The 21,366-nt window shown below is 46.1% G+C and overlaps 1 protein-coding gene across 1 annotated transcript in view; it reads left to right on the plus strand.

The window, feature by feature from the left end:
* The window catches only part of myo1eb (myosin IEb), a 133,087-nt gene that overhangs the window by 15,102 nt on the left and 96,619 nt on the right, over positions 1 to 21,366 (plus strand). Inside the window, 2 exon segments of the mRNA XM_072283518.1 lie at positions 6,088 to 6,225; positions 12,833 to 12,922. Coding sequence (XP_072139619.1) covers positions 6,088 to 6,225; positions 12,833 to 12,922 — 228 coding nt within the window.

Below are 21,366 nucleotides of genomic sequence, written 5' to 3' on the forward strand. Positions count from 1 at the left end.
TCCCAGTGATGAATCCTCAGTTTCAGTCTCTCTCCACTAGATTGCCGAACTGTTCTTCCACGCATATATTGCTGTTGCCCAGGTTGGGCCCCAGTCTGGTTGAACTCAGGAGCATCGGCCTCGAGTCCAGTGCTGAGGCCGCTGCACCACTGTCACCTACGCTCCCTTTAACTTTCATAAGGACATAAGAAATAGGAGCAGGAGTCGGCCATCTGGCCCGTCAAGCCCGTTCCGCCATTCAGAAAGATCATGGCTGATCTGGCCATGGACTCATCTCCACCTACCTGCCTTTTCCCCATAACCCTTAATTCCCCTACTATGCAAAAATCTATCCAGCCTTGTCTTAAATATATTCACTGAGGTATCCTCCAGTGCTTCATTGGGCAGGTTGCACAGATTCACCACTCCCTCCTCCTCATCTCCACCTTAAATCTACTCCCCCGAATCTTGAGGCTATGTCCCCTAGTTCTAGTCTCACCTACCAGTGGAAACAACTTTCCTGCCTCTATCTTATTTATCCCTTTCATAATTTTATATGTTTCCATGAGATCTCCTCTCATTCCTCTGAATTCCAGTGAGTACAGTCCCAGGTGACTCAATCTTCCCTCATAGTCTCACACCCTCATGTTTGGAGTCAACCTGGTGAACCTCCTCTGCACCTCCTCCAAAGCCAGTATATCCTCCTTCAAGTAACGAGACGAGAACTGCAAACAGTACTCCAGATACAGCCCAACCAGTACCCTGTACAGTTGCAGCATAACCTCCCTGCTCTTAAACTCAATCCCTCCAGCAATGAAGGCCAACATTCCATTTGCCTTCCTGATAACCTGCCGCACCTGCGAGCCAACCTTTTGTGATTCACGCACAAGCACTCCCAAGTCCCTCTACACAGCATCATGCTGCAATTTTTTTTACCATTTGAATAATAATTTGCTCTTCCATTTTTTCTTCCAGTGGGTGACCTTGCATTTACCGACATTGTACTCCAACTGGCAGACCCTTGTCTATTCACTTAACCTATCTATATCTTTCTGCAGACTCTATCTATCTTCGACTCAGTTTGCTTTTCCACTCAATTTAGTGTCACCCACAAACTTCGATCCAGTACAGTTGGTTCCCTCTTCCTGGTTGTTACCGTATATCGTGAATAGTTGAGGGCCCAGCACTGACCCCTGCCTCACACTGCTCACCACTGATTGCCAACCAGAGTAGTACCCATGGATTCCAACTCTCTGCTTTCTATTGGTTAACCAATCCCCTATCCATGCAAGTACATCACCCCCAACTCCATGCATCCTTACCTTATGGATAAGTCTTTTATGTGGCACCTTATCAAGCGCCTTTTGGAAATCCAAGTAAATAACGTCCATCTGTTCCCCTCTATCCACTGCGCTCGTTATATCCTCAAGAGAACTTCGGAAAGTTTGTCAAACAGGACCTGCCTTTGCTGAATCCATGCTGTGTCTGCCTGATGGATCCATTTCTTTACAGATGCCTCGCTATTTTTTAATAATAGCTTCAAGCATTTTCCCAACTACAGATGTTAAGCTAACCAGCCAATAGTTACCTGCCTTTTGCCTACATCCTTTTTTGAACAGTGGCGTGACAATCGCTGTCTTCCAATCCACTGGAATCTGCCCAGAATCCAGAGAATTTTGTTAAATTATCACCAAAGCTTCTACTATAACCTCTGCCATTTCTTTCAGTACCCTGGAGTGCATTCCATCAGGACCAAGGACATGTCTATCTTCAGGCCCACAAGTTGCTCAGCACTACCTCTTTGGTGATAGCTATTGCCTCGAGGTTTCCACCTTCCATCGCATCCATAACATCTCTCTTTGGCATGTTAGACACGTTCTCCACTGTGAAGACCAACACAAAATAGTCATTCAAAGCCTCGGCCGCTTCCTCATTACCCAATATCAATTCCCCCTTCTCGTCCTCCAAGGGCCCTACGTTCACTTTAACCACCCTTTTCCACTTTATATAATTACAAAATTTTTACGATCCGTTTTTATATTTTGTGCCAGTTTATTTTCATAATCTATCTTCATTGCTCACTCAGTCATTCTTTGTTACTTTTTAAAGATTTCCCAATCTTCCAGTTTCCTTCTACTCTTGGTGACTTTGTATGCACCGGCTTTTAGGTCGATGCCTAATTTTATTTCCTTAGTCATCTAAAGCTGGCCCTCCCCACCCCTACTGTACTTGCTTTTTACTGGAATATACTTTTGAGCACCGTGAAAAATCCCTTTGAAAGCCTTCCACTGTTCCTCAACTGTACAGCCTGTGTCGCAGTCTACGCTAGCCAAATCCGCCCTCATCCCATTGTAGTTTCCATTGTTTAGGCATAATACACTGCTTTTAGATTGAACTATTGCACCCTCCATTTGTATGAGAAATTCAGTCATGCTGTGATCACTCTTTCCAACAGGATCCCTCACTACAAGATCACTAAATTTACCCATCTCATTGCACAGGACCAGATCTAAGAAAGCACATTCACTTGTAGGTTCATTAACATGCTTTTCAAGAAAGCCATCACAGATGCATTCTATGAAGTCCTTCTCAAGACAGCCTCGAACAACTAGATTTACCCAATCTATGTGCAAGTTAAAGTCCCCCATGATAATTGCTGTTTCATTCTGACATGCCTCAGATATTTCTGTGTTTATTGCCTGTGCCACTGTAGTGTTAATAATCGGTGGGCTGTAGACAACTCCCACCAGTGATTTTTTTCCCTTTATTATTCCTAATCTCTACCCAGATGGATTCAACATTCTGCTCCTTAGATCTTATATCATCTCTCACTACCGTCCTGATCTCATCTTTAATTAAGAGCGATACCTCACCTCCTTTACCTTCCCACCTCTCCTTTTTTTAAGCAATATTTTAATTGAATTTTACATATATTTCACATATACAAATAAACAATAATAATAATTAAACTAAATAGTGAAACATGTCCTCGTGTTTTTCACAATCATCAAAGGAAAAGAAATATAACATTTCACACACTTCACATATTTAACAAAGAAATGGAATAAAAACACATCAGAAAAAAAACCCATAGCAGCACTCAACAACACACAGCTATTTCAAAATGACTGTGCACCTTGACATCCAAGAAACTCCACTAAAGGTCTCCGCACATTTTCAAATTCTCCTGCCCTTCCTCTGGTTATGCAAGTCAGTCTCGCCAATACAATACAAAATGCCATCTCCTCCACCCACACATGTATCGAAGGTATATCCATTTTTCTCCAAGATAAAGCTATCATCCTCCTGGCCTGCAGGACTCCAAAGTCAATTAAAATTGACTGTTTTGAACTAACAGTAAAGTTCTTTGGATATATACCTGCCCATCCTTCTGTATTACCTGATATCCCTGGATGTTTAATTCCCAATCCTCTCCACCCTGCAACCACATCCCTGTAATGGCCACTGAATCATACCCCTTTGTACTGATTTGTACAAGTTCACTGACCTTGTTTTGAATACTACGGGCATTCAAATAGTGCCCTTACACTCATGGTGCTTTTAAAATCTTGTAACCTTTTACTCTTTTGCACTTGACTTTTCTTCACCCCACTCTTACCTTTCTCCTTTTAATCTTTTGCTTTTACTTTATCTTTATCCACACTTCTCTCTTTTCCTTTATCCATACTTCTCCAATCTGTTGAACTCACCCTCTACTATTTAGTTTAAATCCCTATCCACAGCCCTAGTTATGTGTTTCACCATCATTCAGGTCCCATCACAGTTCAGGTGGTGTCTGTCCCATTGGAACAGCTCCCTCCTTTCCCAATACTGGTGCCAATTTCCCATGAATTCAAACCTACTTCTCCTGCACCAATCTTTGAGCCACGCATTTAACTCTCTAACCTTCTTGACCCCATGCCAATTTGCACATGGTTCAGCTAGAAATCCAGAGGTTACCACCTTTTTGGTCCCCCCCTCTCTCCCTCCCCCTCCTCTCTCCCCTCCCCTCTCCCCCCTCCCTTCTTCCCCCTCCCTCTCCCCCTCTCCCCTCTTCCCCCCATTGCTCAGTCTACTGTTCATACTTTGGAATAATTACGCAGTGCTTTGAGAGGGGATGTCATTGCAACCTATTGAATATCGAAAGGCCTGTTTAGAGTCGATGTGGAGTGGATGTTTCCTATAGTGGGGAAGAGTCTCGCACTAGCGGGCACACCCTCAGAATAGAAAGTTGTCCCTTTAGAACAGAGAGAAGGAGGAATTTCTTTAACCAGAAGATGGTGAATCGGTGGAATTCATTGCTACAGGCAGCTGTGGAGGCCAAGTCATTGAGTATATTTAAAACAAAGGTTGATAGGTTCTTGATTAGCCAGGGCATTAGGGGTGAGAGGGAGAAGGCAGGAGAATGAAGTTAAGAGGGACAATAAATCAGCCCAATAGAATGGCAGAGCAGACTCAATGAGCTAAATGGTGTAATACTGCTCCTGTCTTACGGTCTTACGTCTAGAAGAAGGTAAAATGTGTTGTGTCCTCCGAATGCTTGACCTTTGTATACGTATTAATCAGCTGATTGATCGTCAATACAGAAACTCAATTGTGATGTGGGATTAGGGTTAAGGCTGATTTATACTCGTGCATCAAATGTACGCCGTAGATACCGCGTTCCCTATGCCATAGGGTGACATGCACCTCCCCAAAAATGTAACCCACATGTCAAGGCGACACACACCGCAACAACTGTGATTGGTCCGCTTGGTAGCATCGCATTTCCTCCTACACATTTCCGGTTGCTTTCCTTCGCCATGTCTGTACACTGAGCCAAAATAAATGGTTGCAGACGATGAACCGAATCGTCAAATCTACCTGCCCGACATCCGAAAATGTTTGAAATGCATTTCCCCGTCCATGTCTCTCACAAAGAAACTCAACACAGTGCAATGGAAACCCCACCACCAACTAGCGTTTTGGCAGTGAATTGCAGAGCGATGCAGACACAGCTACGCATGCTTGCTACTGCGTAGGGCTACGCAAAAGTATAAATCAGGCCTATGGCGTAGCCCGTACGCACAAGTATAAATCAGCCTTTAGGGTTATCTCAGAAATGACGGCCCAACTACTCCAAGAACATAGAATTTCGGTCGCACATCAGCCAACAGCAACGTTGAGGAGAGTACTCTGCAGACCAACGAACCAAACTATTAGACAAGAGCAACGTGGTCAACAAAATCTAACATGGGGATTACAGCAAATGTTACATTGGCCAAACTGGGAGAAAACTATCGACAAGGATCCATGAACATCAACTGGCTGTAAAGCTACATGACCAACTCCCCCGAGTCTCCACCCACGGAGATCGAGAGGGCCACAAATTCGACTGGGCATTCGACTGGAGAGTCACGGCGCAAGGAAACACGTGGTATGCAAGAGAATTCCTAGAAGCGCGGCGGTTTTCCTCAAACAATTCTGTAAACAGATGTATAGACCTCGATCCCACTTATAAGCCAATGCGGGCAAAATTCCAGACAACGCACAGAGTTCACCACACAACCAATCAGCGACAAGACCCCCTCTCTATGTTTCTGTATTGACGACCAATCAGCTGATTGATACGTATACAAAGGCCAAGTATTCGGAGGACACGCCACAAATGAACAGGGCGCTGATGATGTATGCTCGTAAGGGGATGGAACGATTGCCAAGATTGGAGAACAACTCAAGCCAACTCTAATGAAGTAGATTGTGAGGTCAACAGTCCATCCTATCATACAAAGTGGTCAGTTGAAGAGTCTGATAACACTGGGATGGAAGCTGTCCTTGAGCCTGGTATTCCGTGCTTTCAGGCTTTTGTAACTTCAACAATGGAAAAGGGGAGCAGGGAGAAAATCCGAAGTGGGTGGTTTTTTTCCGAGGCAGCGAGAAGTTCATAGGGAGTCTGTGGATGGAGTGACGGTGTGGTTTATCTGCTGGGTGAGCAGCAAGAATGAGGGCTGAATGGCCTTTTACCATGCTTCATTGCAGACGAGGGAGGGCAGCGGCCTAGGTGCCAGGGAATGAAGTTATGACCCTCGAGCTAATGGCTGATGATGGGACATCTTTGTGCACACACAGGGCAGCAAGGAGCGATACCATTGGCAGGCGCAGAACATCAAGCACTCTGGGGTGGATGACATGGTACTGCTCTCCAAGGTCACAGATGACGCCATTGTGGCCAACCTCAAGAAACGCTACATGGACGATTACATCTTCGTATCCTTTACCCAGCAGCAAAGGTAACACCAGGATGCAGCATTGGTGAGGACGGGTCTGTCACTGTATACCAGGGGTATGGTACCGGAGGGGTGGGTCTGACAGTGTATAACACTGGGGTACAGTACCGGTGGGGATGGGTCTGTCACTGTATAACACTGGGGTACAGTACCGGTGGGGATGGGTCTGTCACTGTATAACACTGGGGTACAGTACCGGTGGGGACGGGTCTGTCACTGTATAACACAGGGGTACAGTACCGGTGGGGATGGGTCTGTCACTGTATAACACAGGGGTACAGTACTGGTGGGGACGGGTCTGTCACTGTATAACACTGGGGTACAGTACCGGTGGGGATGGGTCTGTCACTGTATAACACGGGTACAGTACCGGTGGGGACGGGTCTGTCACTGTATAACACTGGGGTACAGTACCGGTGGGGATGGGTCTGTCACTGTATAACACTGGGGTACAGTACCGGTGGGGATGGGTCTGTCACTGTATAACACTGGGGTACAGTACCGGTGGGGACGGGTCTGTCACTGTATAACACTGGGGTACAGTACCGGTGGGGATGGGTCTGTCACTGTATAACACTGGGGTACAGTACCGGTGGGGATGGGTCTGTCACTGTATAACACGGGTACAGTACCGGTGGGGACGGGTCTGTCACTGTATAACACTGGGGTACAGTACCGGTGGGGACGGGTCTGTCACTGTATAACACTGGGGTACAGTACCGGTGGGGATGGGTCTATCACTGTATAACACTGGGGTACGTTACCGGTGGGGACGGGTCTGTCACTGTATAACACTGGGGTACAGTACCGGTGGGGACGGGTCTGTCACTGTATAACACTGGGGTACGTTACCGGTGGGGACGGGTCTGTCACTGTATAACACTGGGGTACAGTACCGGTGGGGACGGGTCTGTCACTGTATAACACTGGGGTACAGTACCGGAGGGGACGGGTCTGTCACTGTATAACACGGGTACAGTACCGGTGGGGACGGGTCTGTCACTGTATAACACTGGGGTACAGTACCGGTGGGGACGGGTCTGTCACTGTATAACACTGGGGTACAGTCCCGGTTGGGATGGGTCTATCACTGTATAACACTGGGGTACGTTACCGGTGGGGACGGGTCTGTCACTGTATAACACTGGGGTACAGTACCGGTGGGGACGGGTCTGTCACTGTATAACACTGGGGTACAGTACCGGTGGGGATGGGTCTGTCACTGTATAACACTGGGGTACAGTACCTGGGGATGGGTCTGTCACTGTATAACACTGGGGTACAGTACCGGTGGGGACGGGTCTGTCACTGTATAACACTGGGGTACGGTACCGGTGGGGACGGGTCTGTCACTGTATAACACTGGGGTACAGTACCGGTGGGGATGGGTCTGTCACTGTATAACACTGGGGTACAGTACCAATGGGGACAGGTCTATCACTGTATAACACTGGGGTACAGTACCTGTGGGGATGGGTCTGTCACTGTATAACACTGGGGTACAGTACCTGTGGGGACGGGTCTATCACTGTATAACACCGGGGTACAGTACCGGTGGGGACGGGTCTATCACTGTATAACACCGGGGTACAGTACCGGTGGGGACGGGTCTGTCACTGTATAACACTGGGGTACAGTACCGGTGGGGACGGGTCTGTCACTGTATAACACTGGGGTACAGTACCGGTGGGGACGGGTCTGTCACTGTATAACACTGGGGTACAGTACCGGTGGGGACGGGTCTGTCACTGTATAACACTGGGGTACAGTACCGGTGGGGACGGGTCTGTCACTGTATAACACTGGGGTACAGTACCGGTGGGGATGGGTCTGTCACTGTATAACACTGGGGTACAGTACCAGTGGGTGTCGCGTGGATGCAGGTTCACAGGATTGGTGAGCGAGACAGAAGGCACTGACTGTGAATTAGCATATTATTCCTTTAGTTATAAACAGGAAAAGATTCCAGCAGGTGTCTAAGTCCCTCCAAGTTACACAAACTACAAAACTAGATACTCTACAAACTGATACTGTGTGAATAAGGAGTACGAGTCTGAAGCAATCTTTCCCAATGGTTTTTCAGCACTGAGCGTGACTGCAGTCTGCAAAAGGGCCCCTGCAGTCAAAAGACAGGAGTGGCCAAGCCTCCTGCATGTGCTCTTTTTATACCCCCGGGGTGTCTGCAACCAGAAACTGGGGCCCTGGTGCACCAGGCAACCAACAGGAAAGAGCTGTGGTGTACTTAAAATGGATAAATCGATGGCTGGCAGCTTTCGACCGACAAGTAACCCGACCCCTCCATGGCATTTCACCGCTCGAAAGACATGACACGGTGACAATTTGACCCACAGACCAGTGTGACCCTTGTGAACACCCCACTAAAGTACAGATGAACACTGAAGTACAGTTAAACACAGATGTACAATAATCAGTACTGTATACTCAATAATCACCCCACCCCCCCGTCATCAACCAGCTCTCCCCCAGAGTGTCATAGGCAGGGTGTTAGTCCCCCATTTAATCTTGGACACCGACTCTCAGATGTAACCAGCCAGGTGAGTGATGTCCCCCGACTTGTCAGGAATGTAAGCTCAGCATTCTTGACCAATAGCAGCGCAAGTGCCACCTTTCTTAGCGAGCGGGTAACCTCAGGCCATTGATATCAGTTCCCAGGACAGTCCGGCCATACCACGCCGGGAGAGGTCACCGTCCAAAAGCTTCCTTCCTCTGTAACAGCCCCGTTACTGTGCCGATTAGCGTGGGTAAATGTCTCCCAACATATCAATGCAGTTATAGAGAAGGCAAGAGAGTGACTATACTTGATTAGGAGTTTGAAGAGATTTGGCACTTCAACAAATACACTCAACCAACTTCTATAGATGGCTAACACGAGAGGGCACAGTTTTAAGGTGCTTGGGAGTAGGTACAGAGGGGATGTCAGAGGTAAGTTTTTTACACAGAGAGTGGTGACTGTGTGGAATGGGCTGCCAGCGATGGTGGTGGAAGTGGATCTGATCAGGTCTTTTTAGAGACTCCTGGAGAGGTACATGGAGCTTAGAAAAATTAGAGGGCTATGGGTAACCCTAGGTAATTTCTAAGGAAGTACATGTTTGGCACAGCTTTGTGGGCCAAAGGCCTGTATTGTGCTGTAGGTTTTCTATGTTTCTACGTACCATGGAGAGCATTCTGACAGGCTGCATCTCTGCCTGGTATGAGGGGGCTACTGCACAGGACCGAAAGAAGCTGCAGAGGGTTGTAAATTTAGTTGGCTCCATCTTGGGTATTAGCCTACAAAGTACCCAGGGTGTCTTCAAGGAACAGTGTCTCAGATAGGCAGCGTCCATTATTAAGGACCTCCAGCACCCAGGGCACGCCCTTTTCTCACTGTTACCATCAGATAGGAGGTAGAGAAGCCTGAAGGAACACACTCAGCGATTCAGGAACAGCTTCTTCCCCTCTGCCATCCGATTCCTAAATGGACATTGAATCCACGAACACTACCTCACTTTTTTAATATATATTATTTCTGTTTTTTGCAAAATGTTAAAATCTATTCAATACTTTCTTTTTCTGTTCTGTATTATGAACTGCATTGAACTGCTGCTAAGTTAACAACTTTCACGACACATGCCGGTGATAATGAATCTGATTTTGATTCACCGGGGCACTGGGGTGGTATACGTACAGCACCACCGTGACAGACCCATCCCAACCAGCACTGTGTGCCACTGTTAAACAGAAACTGCTGCACCACTCTATGGGGAGCCAAGGTTAAGCCTCGGTGCTGGCAATCCAGTAGGTGCCATTCAGTGTCCGGGGGATCCCACCGGCACAGCACCATATGGCAAAGACGCAGTCGCCCCAGGATACTGCTCCTGCTGATACTTGCCGTTTCTCATTCAAAGACAGAAAGGTACCTGAACCTGACGCTTCAGCCACTCGACCCCATAATGGTGCATTACTGAATGTGTGTTGTGGTGATAGGCTCCCAAAAGCACCCATCACTTTGTTAGACGGGCTCCCTCTGGTACCCCCTCATCCCACAGTACTGGTGGGGACGGGTCTGTCACTGTATAACACCGGGGTACAGTACTGGTGGGGACAGGTCTGTCGCTGTATAACACTGGAGTATGGTACTGGTGGGGATGTTTCTCTCAATGTATAACACCGGGGTACAGTACCAATGGTCCCTCGAATCTGTAACGACCAGTGTGCACCAAAGTCTTGCGCTGTGCAATTATTTTACCCAGTGATAGCAATTTCTTCAATAAAAAGAGTATTAATAACCCAGTTCTAAAATCAGCAGACAAATCATCGCAAACTCCATGTTGTCAACAGTGTGTTGTATTCCGTGGTGTGTTTGGCGTGGCCAGAGCTGAGGTCTGATGAGTCGGGGTCTTGGGATTTAAAGCCTTTCTCTGTGACGCTGGGACACTGGGATGCTCGGGGTAGATTTCAGTGAGTCCATCTGATCGACTGTAGAAGCCAGAAATGAGGGGCAAGGAAGGCATGAAAGGCTGGAGGAACTCAGCATCTGGACTGGGGAGAGAGGGGAGAGAGTCGTATCACCTATTGATGTAGGTGAGGGAGGGGGAAGTGGGGGTGATATGAGAAGCTGGGAGATGGCGGGTAAACGTGGCAAAAGGCTGAAGAAGATGGAATCTGATGGGGGAGGACAGTGGTTTGTGGAATTGAGGGAAAGAGGTGAGGAGGGCAGCTGGTGGGGGAACGTGTGGTCAATGGGCTGATCATAAGGACAGGGGAGGGGAGAGGGAAGGGGTGATCGGCTGGTAGGGAAACATCCACCATTGTTCCTGCACCAAAAAAAAGACCAAGATAACATGTCTGAACTGGCTTCCTGTCGCACTCACCTCAGTAATAAGCAAGTGCTTTGAGAGACTGGTCAAGCTTCTACCACCCACACTGGACTCCAGACAATTCGTCTGTCGATGCAACCGATCAACAGACGACGCAATAGCCACTGCTCGACATACCGTCCTTACACATCTGGAGAGAAGGATGCTTCTTTCTTTCTTTTTAAATCTTTTTATTAAATTAGTACACAAAAAGTAAACCATGTAGACACTAATACAATGTTGCAATATAAATTTGCAAGAGATATTAATACACAAAAAAAGTTAGTACAGTGCAGTTTAGATATAAAATAACAAGGTAATATAATAGTATACTAATTTTCCATACATATCAGTAAAGAGAAGAAAAACCCCCCAAAAAAATCCAAAAAAACCCCCACCGTGTAACTAATCTAAAAAGCAAAGCAAAGCAATGGGCTAACTAGGTAGAGAAGGATGCTTATGTGAGAATGCTGTTCTTGGACTACAGTTCAGCATTCAACACCATAGTTCCCTCCAGGCTCGACAAGAAGCTCAGGGACCTCAGCATTGATCCTGCCCCGTGTAGCTGGATCCTGGACTTACTGTCGGAGCTGGCAGGTGGTAAAAGTGGGCTCCCTCACATCTGCCCCTCTGCCCCTCAACACAGGAGCCCTTCAGGGCTGTGTACTAAGCCCCCTCCTTTACTCTCTGTATACCTGTGACTGTGTCGCCACCCACAGTTGCAATCTGCTAATTAAATTTGCCAACGATGCTACATTGATTGGCCTTATCTCAGATAATAACGAGGCAGCCACAGTGAAGAAGTCATCACCCTGACACAGTGGTGTCAAGGAAACAACCTCTCCCTCAATGTTGCAAAAACAAAGGAGCTGGTTGTGGACTACAGGAGGAATGGAGACCCCAGATCAATAGATCTGGGGTTCAGAGGGTGAACAGCTTTAAGTTCCTTGGCATAAACATTACCGAGGACCTCACGTGGTCTGTACGTATCGGCTGTGTGGTGAAAAAGGCACAACCATGCCTCTTTCACCTCAGACGGTTGAGAAAGTTTGGTATGGGCCCCCAAATCCTAAGAACTTTCTGTAGGGGCACAATTGAGAACTTCCTGACTGGCTGCATCACTGCCGGGTATGGGAACTGTACCACCCTTAATCGCAGGACTCTGCAGAGAGTGGTGCAGACCGCCCAGCGCATCTGTAGATGTGAACTTCCCACTATTCAGGACATTTACAAAGACAGGTGTGTAAAAATGGCCCGAAGGATCATTGGGGACCCGAGTCACCCCAACCACAAACTGTTCCAGCTGATACCATCCAGGAAACGGTACCGCAGCATAAAAGCCAGGACCAACAGGCCATCAGACTGATTAATTCATGCTGATACAATTGTATTTCTAAGATATTGTCTATCTTGTTGTATATATGATTTATTATAAATTGCTATAGATTGCACATTTAGATCGAGGTGTAACGTAAATCATTTATACCTCATGTATATGAAGGGTGTAAGTTATAAAGTCAATTCAGCTCGAGGAGGGAAATGGAGACAGATGGGAGTGGTTACCTGGAGTTAGAGAAATCGATGTTCATGCTGTCTGGAGATTCCACTGTCATCGTTGGGACCGTGGGCTCTGTATAGTTAGAGTGGTTGCGTATCACAACTTGAGGAGAGTAAACTCAACACTAAATTCTCCAAACCTTTCTGTATTCATCCTTAATCCCTGAACTGCAGACATACATTGGCCCTGTCCTCATCTCTGTCAATCCTTTCAAAGCAATGCCATACTTCACTGACCGGGAGATTGAGCTGTACCAGGGTGCGGTAAGTCCTGCCTTTGACCACAACTCGGTCTGGGGTTGAATGTGGGGGAAGAGAGGTGAGCTTGGGTCCAGTTCTCTGTGAGACCAAGGGCATCTTCAGGAAGTGGGGTCATCAAGGCAACGTGCATCATCAGGGAACCTCAGCATCTACGCCATGCCCTCTATTCATTGCAGCCATCGGGCTGAAGGTACAGAAGCCTCTGTGCTTCAGGCGAGAACTTCAGTCCCACGCCATCTTCCTCCACTGCAGCTCCATCTATTCCTCAGTCCTGTTGAAGGGTCTCGGCCCAAAACGTGAACTGTTTTCTCTTTTCCCTAGATGCTGCCTGGCCTGCTGAGCTCCTCCAGCATTTTGTGTGTTGCTCTGGATTTCCAATATCTGCAGATTTTCTTGTGTTCCATCTATTCCTCTCTCCCTTGGGTCTCTATCCAGCTTCCCCTTATATTTCTGATGCTCACCCCTCTCTCTCCCATATCCAAACCTCACATCAATGGACATGGAAAGGTGTTTCCTGTAGTGGGGGAGTCTTGGACAAGAGGGCATCACCTCAGAATAGGACATTCCTTTACAACAGAGATGAGCAGGAGTTTCTTTCACCAGAGGATGGTGAATCTGCGGAAGTCATCACTACAGGTGGCTGTGGAGGCCAAGTCATTGGGTATATGTAAAGTGGGGGTTGATAAGTTCTCGACTAGTCAGGGTGTCAAAGGTTATGGGGAGAAGGCTGGAGAATGTGTTTGAGAGGGATAATAAATCAGCTGTGATGGAATGGTGGAGCGGACTCGATGGGCCGAATGGCCTAATTCTGCTCCTATGTCGTATGGTCTATAAGGGCCCACGCTGTGCAGAGAGGCTACCTTACTGGATTCATGGGTGACCAGAGGCTATTACTGGGGACTCTTGTTAATTGGGACACATCGGGACCAGTACATTTTGTCCCAATCAGCCAAAGTCTCATGGAAACAGTTAAAAAGGTACAAAAAAAGACAAACTGCCATTCAACTGAGTAACTGAGTATTTCAATGAAATACAGAGCAAATTTGAACACTATCAGTACTACTACAGTGCTATAAAACTCTGTATTAGTTTCTGATAGTTATCGACAGAGGAATTCATCCGGTTTATGCTACCGTGTTTTTTTGATTGACTGTAAATGAACAAAACCAGTGCGGACACCTGGTGCAGATGATAGACAGCCTTCATTGCCTTCCCGCATGAAGTGCATGGGACTGAAACTAGCTGGCAACGGTTTCTTGTCCGAATTAAGGGGCATAACGTCCCAAATAAATGAGGATAAACCCAGCGATTTTCTCAATTACAAACCCCATTTCCAGAAAAGTTGGGATATTTTCCAAAATGCAATAAAAACAAAAATCTGTGATATGTTAATTCACGTGAACCTTTATTTAACTGAGAAAAGTACAAAGAAAAGATTTTCAGTAGTTTTACTGACCAATTTAATTGTATTTTGTAAACATACACAAATTTAGAATTTGATGGCTGCAACACACTCAACAAAAGTTGGGACAGAGGCATGTTTAGCATTGTGTTACATCACCTTTCCTTTTAATAACACTTTTTAATCATTTTGGAACTGAGGATACTAATTGTAGTAGATTTGCAATTGGAAATTTTGTCCATTCTTGCTTGATATAAGACTTCAGCTGCTCAACAGTCCGTGGTCTCCGTTGTCTGATTCTCCTCTTCGTGATGCGCCATACATTTTCAATAGGAGATAGATCTGGACTGGCAGCAGGCCAGTCAAGCACACGCACTCTGTGTCTACAAAGCCACGCTGTTGTAGCCCGTGCAGAATGTGGTTTGACAATGTCCTGCTGAAATAAGCATGGACATCCTGGGAAGAGGCATCACCTTGATGGCAACATATGTCTCTCTAAAATCCTAATATACGCCTCAGAGTCAATGGTACCTTCACATACATGCAACTCACCCATGCCATGGGCACTGATGTACCCCCATACCATCACAGATGCTGGCTTTTGCACCTTTCGCTGATAACAGTCTGGATGGTCGTTTTCATCTTTGGCACGGAGAACTGGACGCCCGTTTTTTTCTGAAAACTAGCTGAAATGTGGACTCATCTGACCACAGCGCACGGATCCACAGTCTTTCGGTCCATCTGAGATGAGCTCGGGCCCAGAGAACTCGCTGGCGTTTCTGCATAGAGTTGATGTATGGCTTCTTCCTTGCGTAATACAGTTTCAAGTTACATTTCTGGATGCAGCGATGGACTGTGTTGAGTGACAATAGGTAGAAATCTCGGGATTACTGCCTGTGCTACGCGACAGTGAGAGTAGGAATGCAATGAGGTGGAGGATAAATGCGTGGCTGAGGGATTGGAGCAGGGGGCAGGGATTCAAGTTTCTGGATCATTGGGACCTCTTCTGGCGCAGGTGTGACCTGTTCAACAAGGGGTTACACTTGAATCCTAGGGCGACTAATATCCTGGCGGGGAGATTTGCGAGGGCTACTGAGGTGACTTTAAACTAGAATGGTTGGGCGGTGGGAATCAAATTAAAGAGACTAGGAGAGAGGAGGTTAGTTTACAACAGGGGGATGGGAACAACTGCAGAGGGACAGAGGGGTGTAAAATGAGGGTAGAAGCAAAAAGTAGTAAGGTGAAAAGTAAAAGTGGCAGGCCAGCAAATCCAGGGCAAAAATCAAAAAGGGCCACTTTTCAACATAATTGTATAAGGGCTAAGAGTGTTGTAAAAGCGAGCCTGAAGGCTTTGTGTGTCAATGCAAGGAGCATTCGTAACAAGGTGGATGAATTAAAAGTGCAGATTGTTATTAATAAATATGATATAGTTGGGATCACAGGGACATGGCTCCAGGGTGACCAAGGATGGGAGCTCAACATTTAGGGATATTCAATGTTCAGGAGGGATATACATGAAAGAAAAGGAGGTGGGGTAGCATTGCTGGTTAGAGAGGAGATTAACGCAATAGAAAGGAAGGACATTAGCCGGGAGGATGTGGAATTGATATGGGTAGAGCTGCATAACACTAAGGGGCAGAAAACGCTGGTGGGAGTTGTGTACAGGCCACCTAACAGTAGTAGTGAGGTTGGGGATGGTATTAAACAGGAAATTAGAAATGCGTGCAATAAAGGAACAGCAGTTATAATGGGTGACTTCAATCTACATGTAGATTGGGTGAACCAAATTGGTAAGGGTGCTGAGGAAGAGGATTTCTTGGAATGTGTGCGGGATGGTTTTTTGAACCAACATGTCGAGGAGCCAACTAGAGAGCAGGCTATTCTAGACTGGGTATTGAGCAATGAGGAAGGGTTAATTAGCAATCTTGTCGTGAGAGGCCCCTTGGGTAAGAGTGACCATAATTTGGTGGAATTCTTCATTAAGATGGAGAGTGACATAGTTAATTCAGAAACAAAGGTTCTGAACTTAAAGAAGGGTAACTTTGAAGGTATGAGACGTGAATTAGCTAAGATAGACTGGCAAATGACACTTAAAGGGTTGATGGTGGATATGCAATGGCAAGCATTTAAAGATCACATGGATGAACTACAACAATTGTTCATCCCAGTCTGGCAAAAGAATAAATCAGGGAAGGTAGTGCACCCATGGCTGACAAGGGAAATTAGGGATAGTATCAATTCCAAAGAAGAAGCATACAAATTAGCTAGAAAAAGTGGCTCACCTGAGGACTGGGAGAAATTCAGAGTCCAGCAGAGGAGAACAAAGGGCTTAATTAGGAAAGGGAAAACAGATTATGAGAGAAAACTGGCAGGGAACATAAAAACTGACTGTAAAAGCTTTTATAGATATGTGAAAAGAAAAAGATTGGTTAAGACAAATGTAGGTCCCCTACAGACAGAAACAGGTGAATTGATTATGGGGAGCAAGGACATGGCAGACCAATTGAATAATTACTTTGGTTCTGTCTTCACTAAGGAGGACATAAATAATCTTCTGGAAATAGTAGGGGACAGAGGGTCCAGTGAGATGGAGGAACTGAGGGAATTTTACATGTTAATAGGGAAGTGGTGTTAGGTAAATTGAAGGGATTAAAGGCAGATAAATCCCCAGGGCCAGATGGTCTGCATCCCAGAGTGCTTAAGGAAGTAGCCCAAGAAATAGTGGATGCACTAGTGATAATTTTTCAAAACTCTTTAGATTCTGGACTAGTTTCTGAGGATTGGAGGGTGGCTAATGTAACCTCACTTTTTAAAAAAGGAGGGAGAGAGAAACCGGGGAATTATAGACCAGTTAGCCTAACGTCAGTGGTGGGGAAAATGCTAGAGTCAGTTATCAAAGATGTGATAACAGCACATTTGGAAAGCGGTGAAATCATCGGACAAAGTCAGTATGGAGTTGTGAAAGGAAAACCATGTCTGACGAATCTCATTGAATTTTTTGAGGATGTAACTAGTAGAGTGGATAGGGGAGAACCAGTGGATGTGGTATATTTGGATTTTCAAAAGGCTTTTGACAAGGTCCCACACAGGAGATTAGTGTGCAAACTTAAAGCACATGGTATTGGGGGTAAGGTATTGATGTGGATAGAGAATTGGTTGGCAGACAGGAAGCAAAGAGTGGGAATAAACGGGACCTTTTCAGAATGGCAGGCAGTGACTAGTGGGTACCGCAAGGCTCAGTGCTGGGACCCCAGTTGTTTACAATATATATTAATGACTTGGATGAGGGAATTAAATGCAGCATCTCCAAGTTTGCGGATGACACGTAGCTGGGTGTCAGTGTTAGCTGTGAGGAGAATGCTAAGAGGATGCAGGGTGACTTGGATAGGTTAGATGAGTGGGCAAATTCATGGCAGATGCAATTTAATGTGGATAAATGTGAGGTGGCAAAAACAGGAAAACAGATTATTATCTGAATGGTGGCCGATTAGGAAAAGGGGAGGTGCAATGAGACCTGGGTGTCATTATACACCAGTCATTGAAAGTGGGCATGCAGGTACAGCAGGCGGTGAAAAAGGCGAATGGTATGCTGGCATTTATAGCGAGAGGATTTGAGTACAGGAGCAGGGAGGTACTACTGCAGTTGTACAAGGCCTTGGTGAGACCACACCTGGAGTATTGTGTGCAGTTTTGGCCCCCTAATCTGAGGAAAGACATCCTTGCCATAGAGGGAGTACAAAGAAGGTTCACCAGATTGATTCCTGGGATGGCAGGACTTTCATATGAAGAAAGACTGGATGAACTGGGCTTGTACTCATTGGAATTTAGAAGATTGAGGGGGGATCTGATTGAAACGTATAAGATCCTAAAGGGATTGGACAGGCTAGATGCAGGAAGATTGTTCCCGATGTTGGGGAAGTCCAGAACGAGGGGTCACAGTTTGAGGATAAAGGGGAAGCCTTTTAGGACCGAGATTAGGAAAAACTTCTTCACACAGGGAGTGGTGAATCTGTGGAATTCTCTGCCACAGGACACAGTTGAGGCCAGTTCATTGGCTATATTTAAGAGGGAGTTAGATCTGGCCCTTGTGGCTAAAGGGATCAGGGATCAGGGATCAGGGGTTATGGGGGGAAGGCTGGTACAGGGTTCTGAGTTGGATGATCAGCCATGATCATACTGAATGGCGGTGCAGGCTGGAAGGGCCGAATGGCCTACTCCTGCACCTATTTTCTATGTTTCTATGTTTCCAAAGTACTCCCGAGCCCAGGTGGCTATAATTGTCACAGTAGCATGACAGTTTCTTGGGCAGTGCCGCCTGAGGGCTCGAAGATCACGCGCATTCAACAGTGGTTTGCGACCTTGCCCTTTACGCAGTGAGATGTCTCTGAATTCTCTGAATCTTTTCACAATATTATGTACTGTAGATGTTGAAAGACCTAAGTTCTCTGCAATCTTGCATTGAGAAATGTTCCTTTTGAACTGACTAACAATTTTCTCATGAATTTTGGCACAAAGGGGTGAGCCACGACCCATCCTTGCTTGCAAAGACTGAGCCTTTGATGGACGCTACTTTTATACCCAGTCATGATACCTCACCTGCTACCAATTAGCCTGCTTAATGTGGAGTCTTGCAAACCAGTGTTACTTGAATATTCTGTGCACTTTTCAATCTTATTTTAACTCTGTCCCAACTTTTGTTGAGTGTGTTGCAGCCATCAAATTCTAAATTTGTGTATGTTTACAAAATATAATTAAGTTGGTCAGTAAAACTATTGAAAATCTTTTCTTTGTACTTTTGTCAGTTAAATAAAGGTTCACGTGAATTAACATATCATAGATTTTTGTTTTTATTGCATTTTGGAAAATATCCCAACTTTTCTGGTAATGGTGCTTGTAGTTTTTGTTCTTTCAGAGTCATCCCAAATGCGGCTGCTCCAATTACCCGATGGACCAATTAACCAGAATCCACTGTATGTATATGTGTAATTGTTCATTGGATTTCCTCACAATTAGGGTAGATGTTTCTGTATTTCTCTAGAAAGTTCTTAATTTTCAGTAGCTTTGGGATGCTACTTAGCACAGTCCAGGCCATTCAGCCCACAATGTTGTTCTGACCTTTAACCTACTCCAAGATCAATCAAACCCTTCCCTCCATTTTTCTTTCACCCATGTGCCTATGTAAATGTCCTTAATGTATTTGCCTCTACCACCACCCCTGGCAGCGCTTTCCACGCACCCCACCACTCTGTGTAAAGAAGCACCCCACCCCTGTGCTACTTGAATCTGTCTGCTTTTTGGTTAATAGTTATCTTGGAAGTTGTGTTCTCTCCAGTCTCAGTATGAGATCAGCAAGGCTGCTTTGTTTTCTGTGTTCTCTCGGGTCCTCTTTCTTGTTTGTCTTCCACTCTTGTGACATTTAATAAAGCGGCCTTATCAACAAGCTTCATGCTTGCGGAGCCTTCAGTCCCACACCTGCAGGTTCAGGATCAGTTATTACCCTTCAACCATCGGGCTCCTGAATCAGTTCACTCACCTCAACGCTGAACTAGTTCCACAACCTACAGACTCCCTCGCTTTCAGGAACACTGCAGCTCAAGTCCGCAGTAGTTTTTTTTTGGTATTTGTACAATTTGTCTTCCGTTGCACACTGGTGGTCTGTCTGTCTTTGTCTGTGTGTAGTTTTTCATTGATTTTACTGTATTCCTCTGTCCTACTGTGAATGCCTGCAACAAAATAAATCTCAGGGTTGTATATGTTTACATATACGTACTTTGACAGTAAATTTACTTCAAACTTTGAACTTTCATTGTTGGTTTCTGAAGAGCCTTCAGATTGCAAAAGTGTCAGAATCCAGTTTCCCCCCTCACCAGTGCGAGGTCTGTCCAAGACTCTGATATCAGCAGGGTACGAGAAGAGAAATGGCATCCAGTAATTTTGAAAATCTGCCATTCCAGAACTGCTTGGGTCCTCAGTATGAACTGTTGGGGAAGGAAGCAAAGAGCATGAATTCATTCCTGAGCTCTTTCACCCGGGGCACAATGTGTTGCATCAACCTGTTCTCATCGCTGGATGTTGCAACTAGTGTTGGCCCGTGATGAAGACCAGATCGTTAACTTTGTTATGAGGATTGGAGGGCATGGGAGCTCTGAAATTGTTGTTGAGCTATTGTTGTTTTGTTGATCATTGTGGCCTGCTGAGCATTGTAGGCACAGGACTGTGTGGCGACTGTCAGACTGCTTACTGCCTGTTACGCCTGCTGGCACTTCAGGCAGCAATGACGCTCCTCCATCTCCGTCTGTCCTCAGCCACTCAGATGTAGAAGCATTCATCACTGCTCTTTCCAATCAGGGCTCCTGGCCCTGAGATGATCCCCCGAACCTGGAGGATCAATGGACCACTCTTAGTCCGGTCTCTACCCTTGGACATGGCCCGAGCATAAAGCCCTGACTTCAGCCAACACAGATCTCCGGGTCAATGAGGTACAGAAGCCTCCAAACCACGACAAGGAGAGACCGTAAGACATTGGAGCAGAATTAGGCCATTTGGCCTGTCGAGTCTGTTCCCCCATTCCATCAAGGCTGATTCAACATCCCCTTTAACCCCAGTCTCCTGCCTTCTCCGCGTAACTTCTGATGCCCTGACTAATTAAGAACCTATCAACCTCAGCTTTAAATATGCCAAATGACTTGGCCTCCACAGCTGCCTATGGCAATGAATTCCACATATTCACCACCCTCCAGCGAAAGAAATTTCACCTCATCTCTGTTCCACCTCATCCCTCTTCTATTCTTAGGCTCTGCCCTCTGGTCTTAGATTCCCTACTATGGAAAACATACTATACTTGTGGGCTGTCCCTAACACGTCCCCAGGAAAATGCAAATGACACATTTCACTGTAGGTTTTGGTGTTCATGTGACAAACAAGTCTGAATCGGAACTGGGAGATCAAAACACTGAAGGATCTGGAGTTGAATAAAAGATCAGGCACCAGCATTGACTCGTGGAGTAGAACGAGGGGCTGTGCTGACCTCTATACCTGTTTCTCA

This window comes from Mobula birostris, chromosome 2 (assembly GCF_030028105.1).
Source record: "Mobula birostris isolate sMobBir1 chromosome 2, sMobBir1.hap1, whole genome shotgun sequence".
Classification (NCBI taxonomy): Eukaryota; Metazoa; Chordata; class Chondrichthyes; order Myliobatiformes; family Myliobatidae; genus Mobula; species Mobula birostris.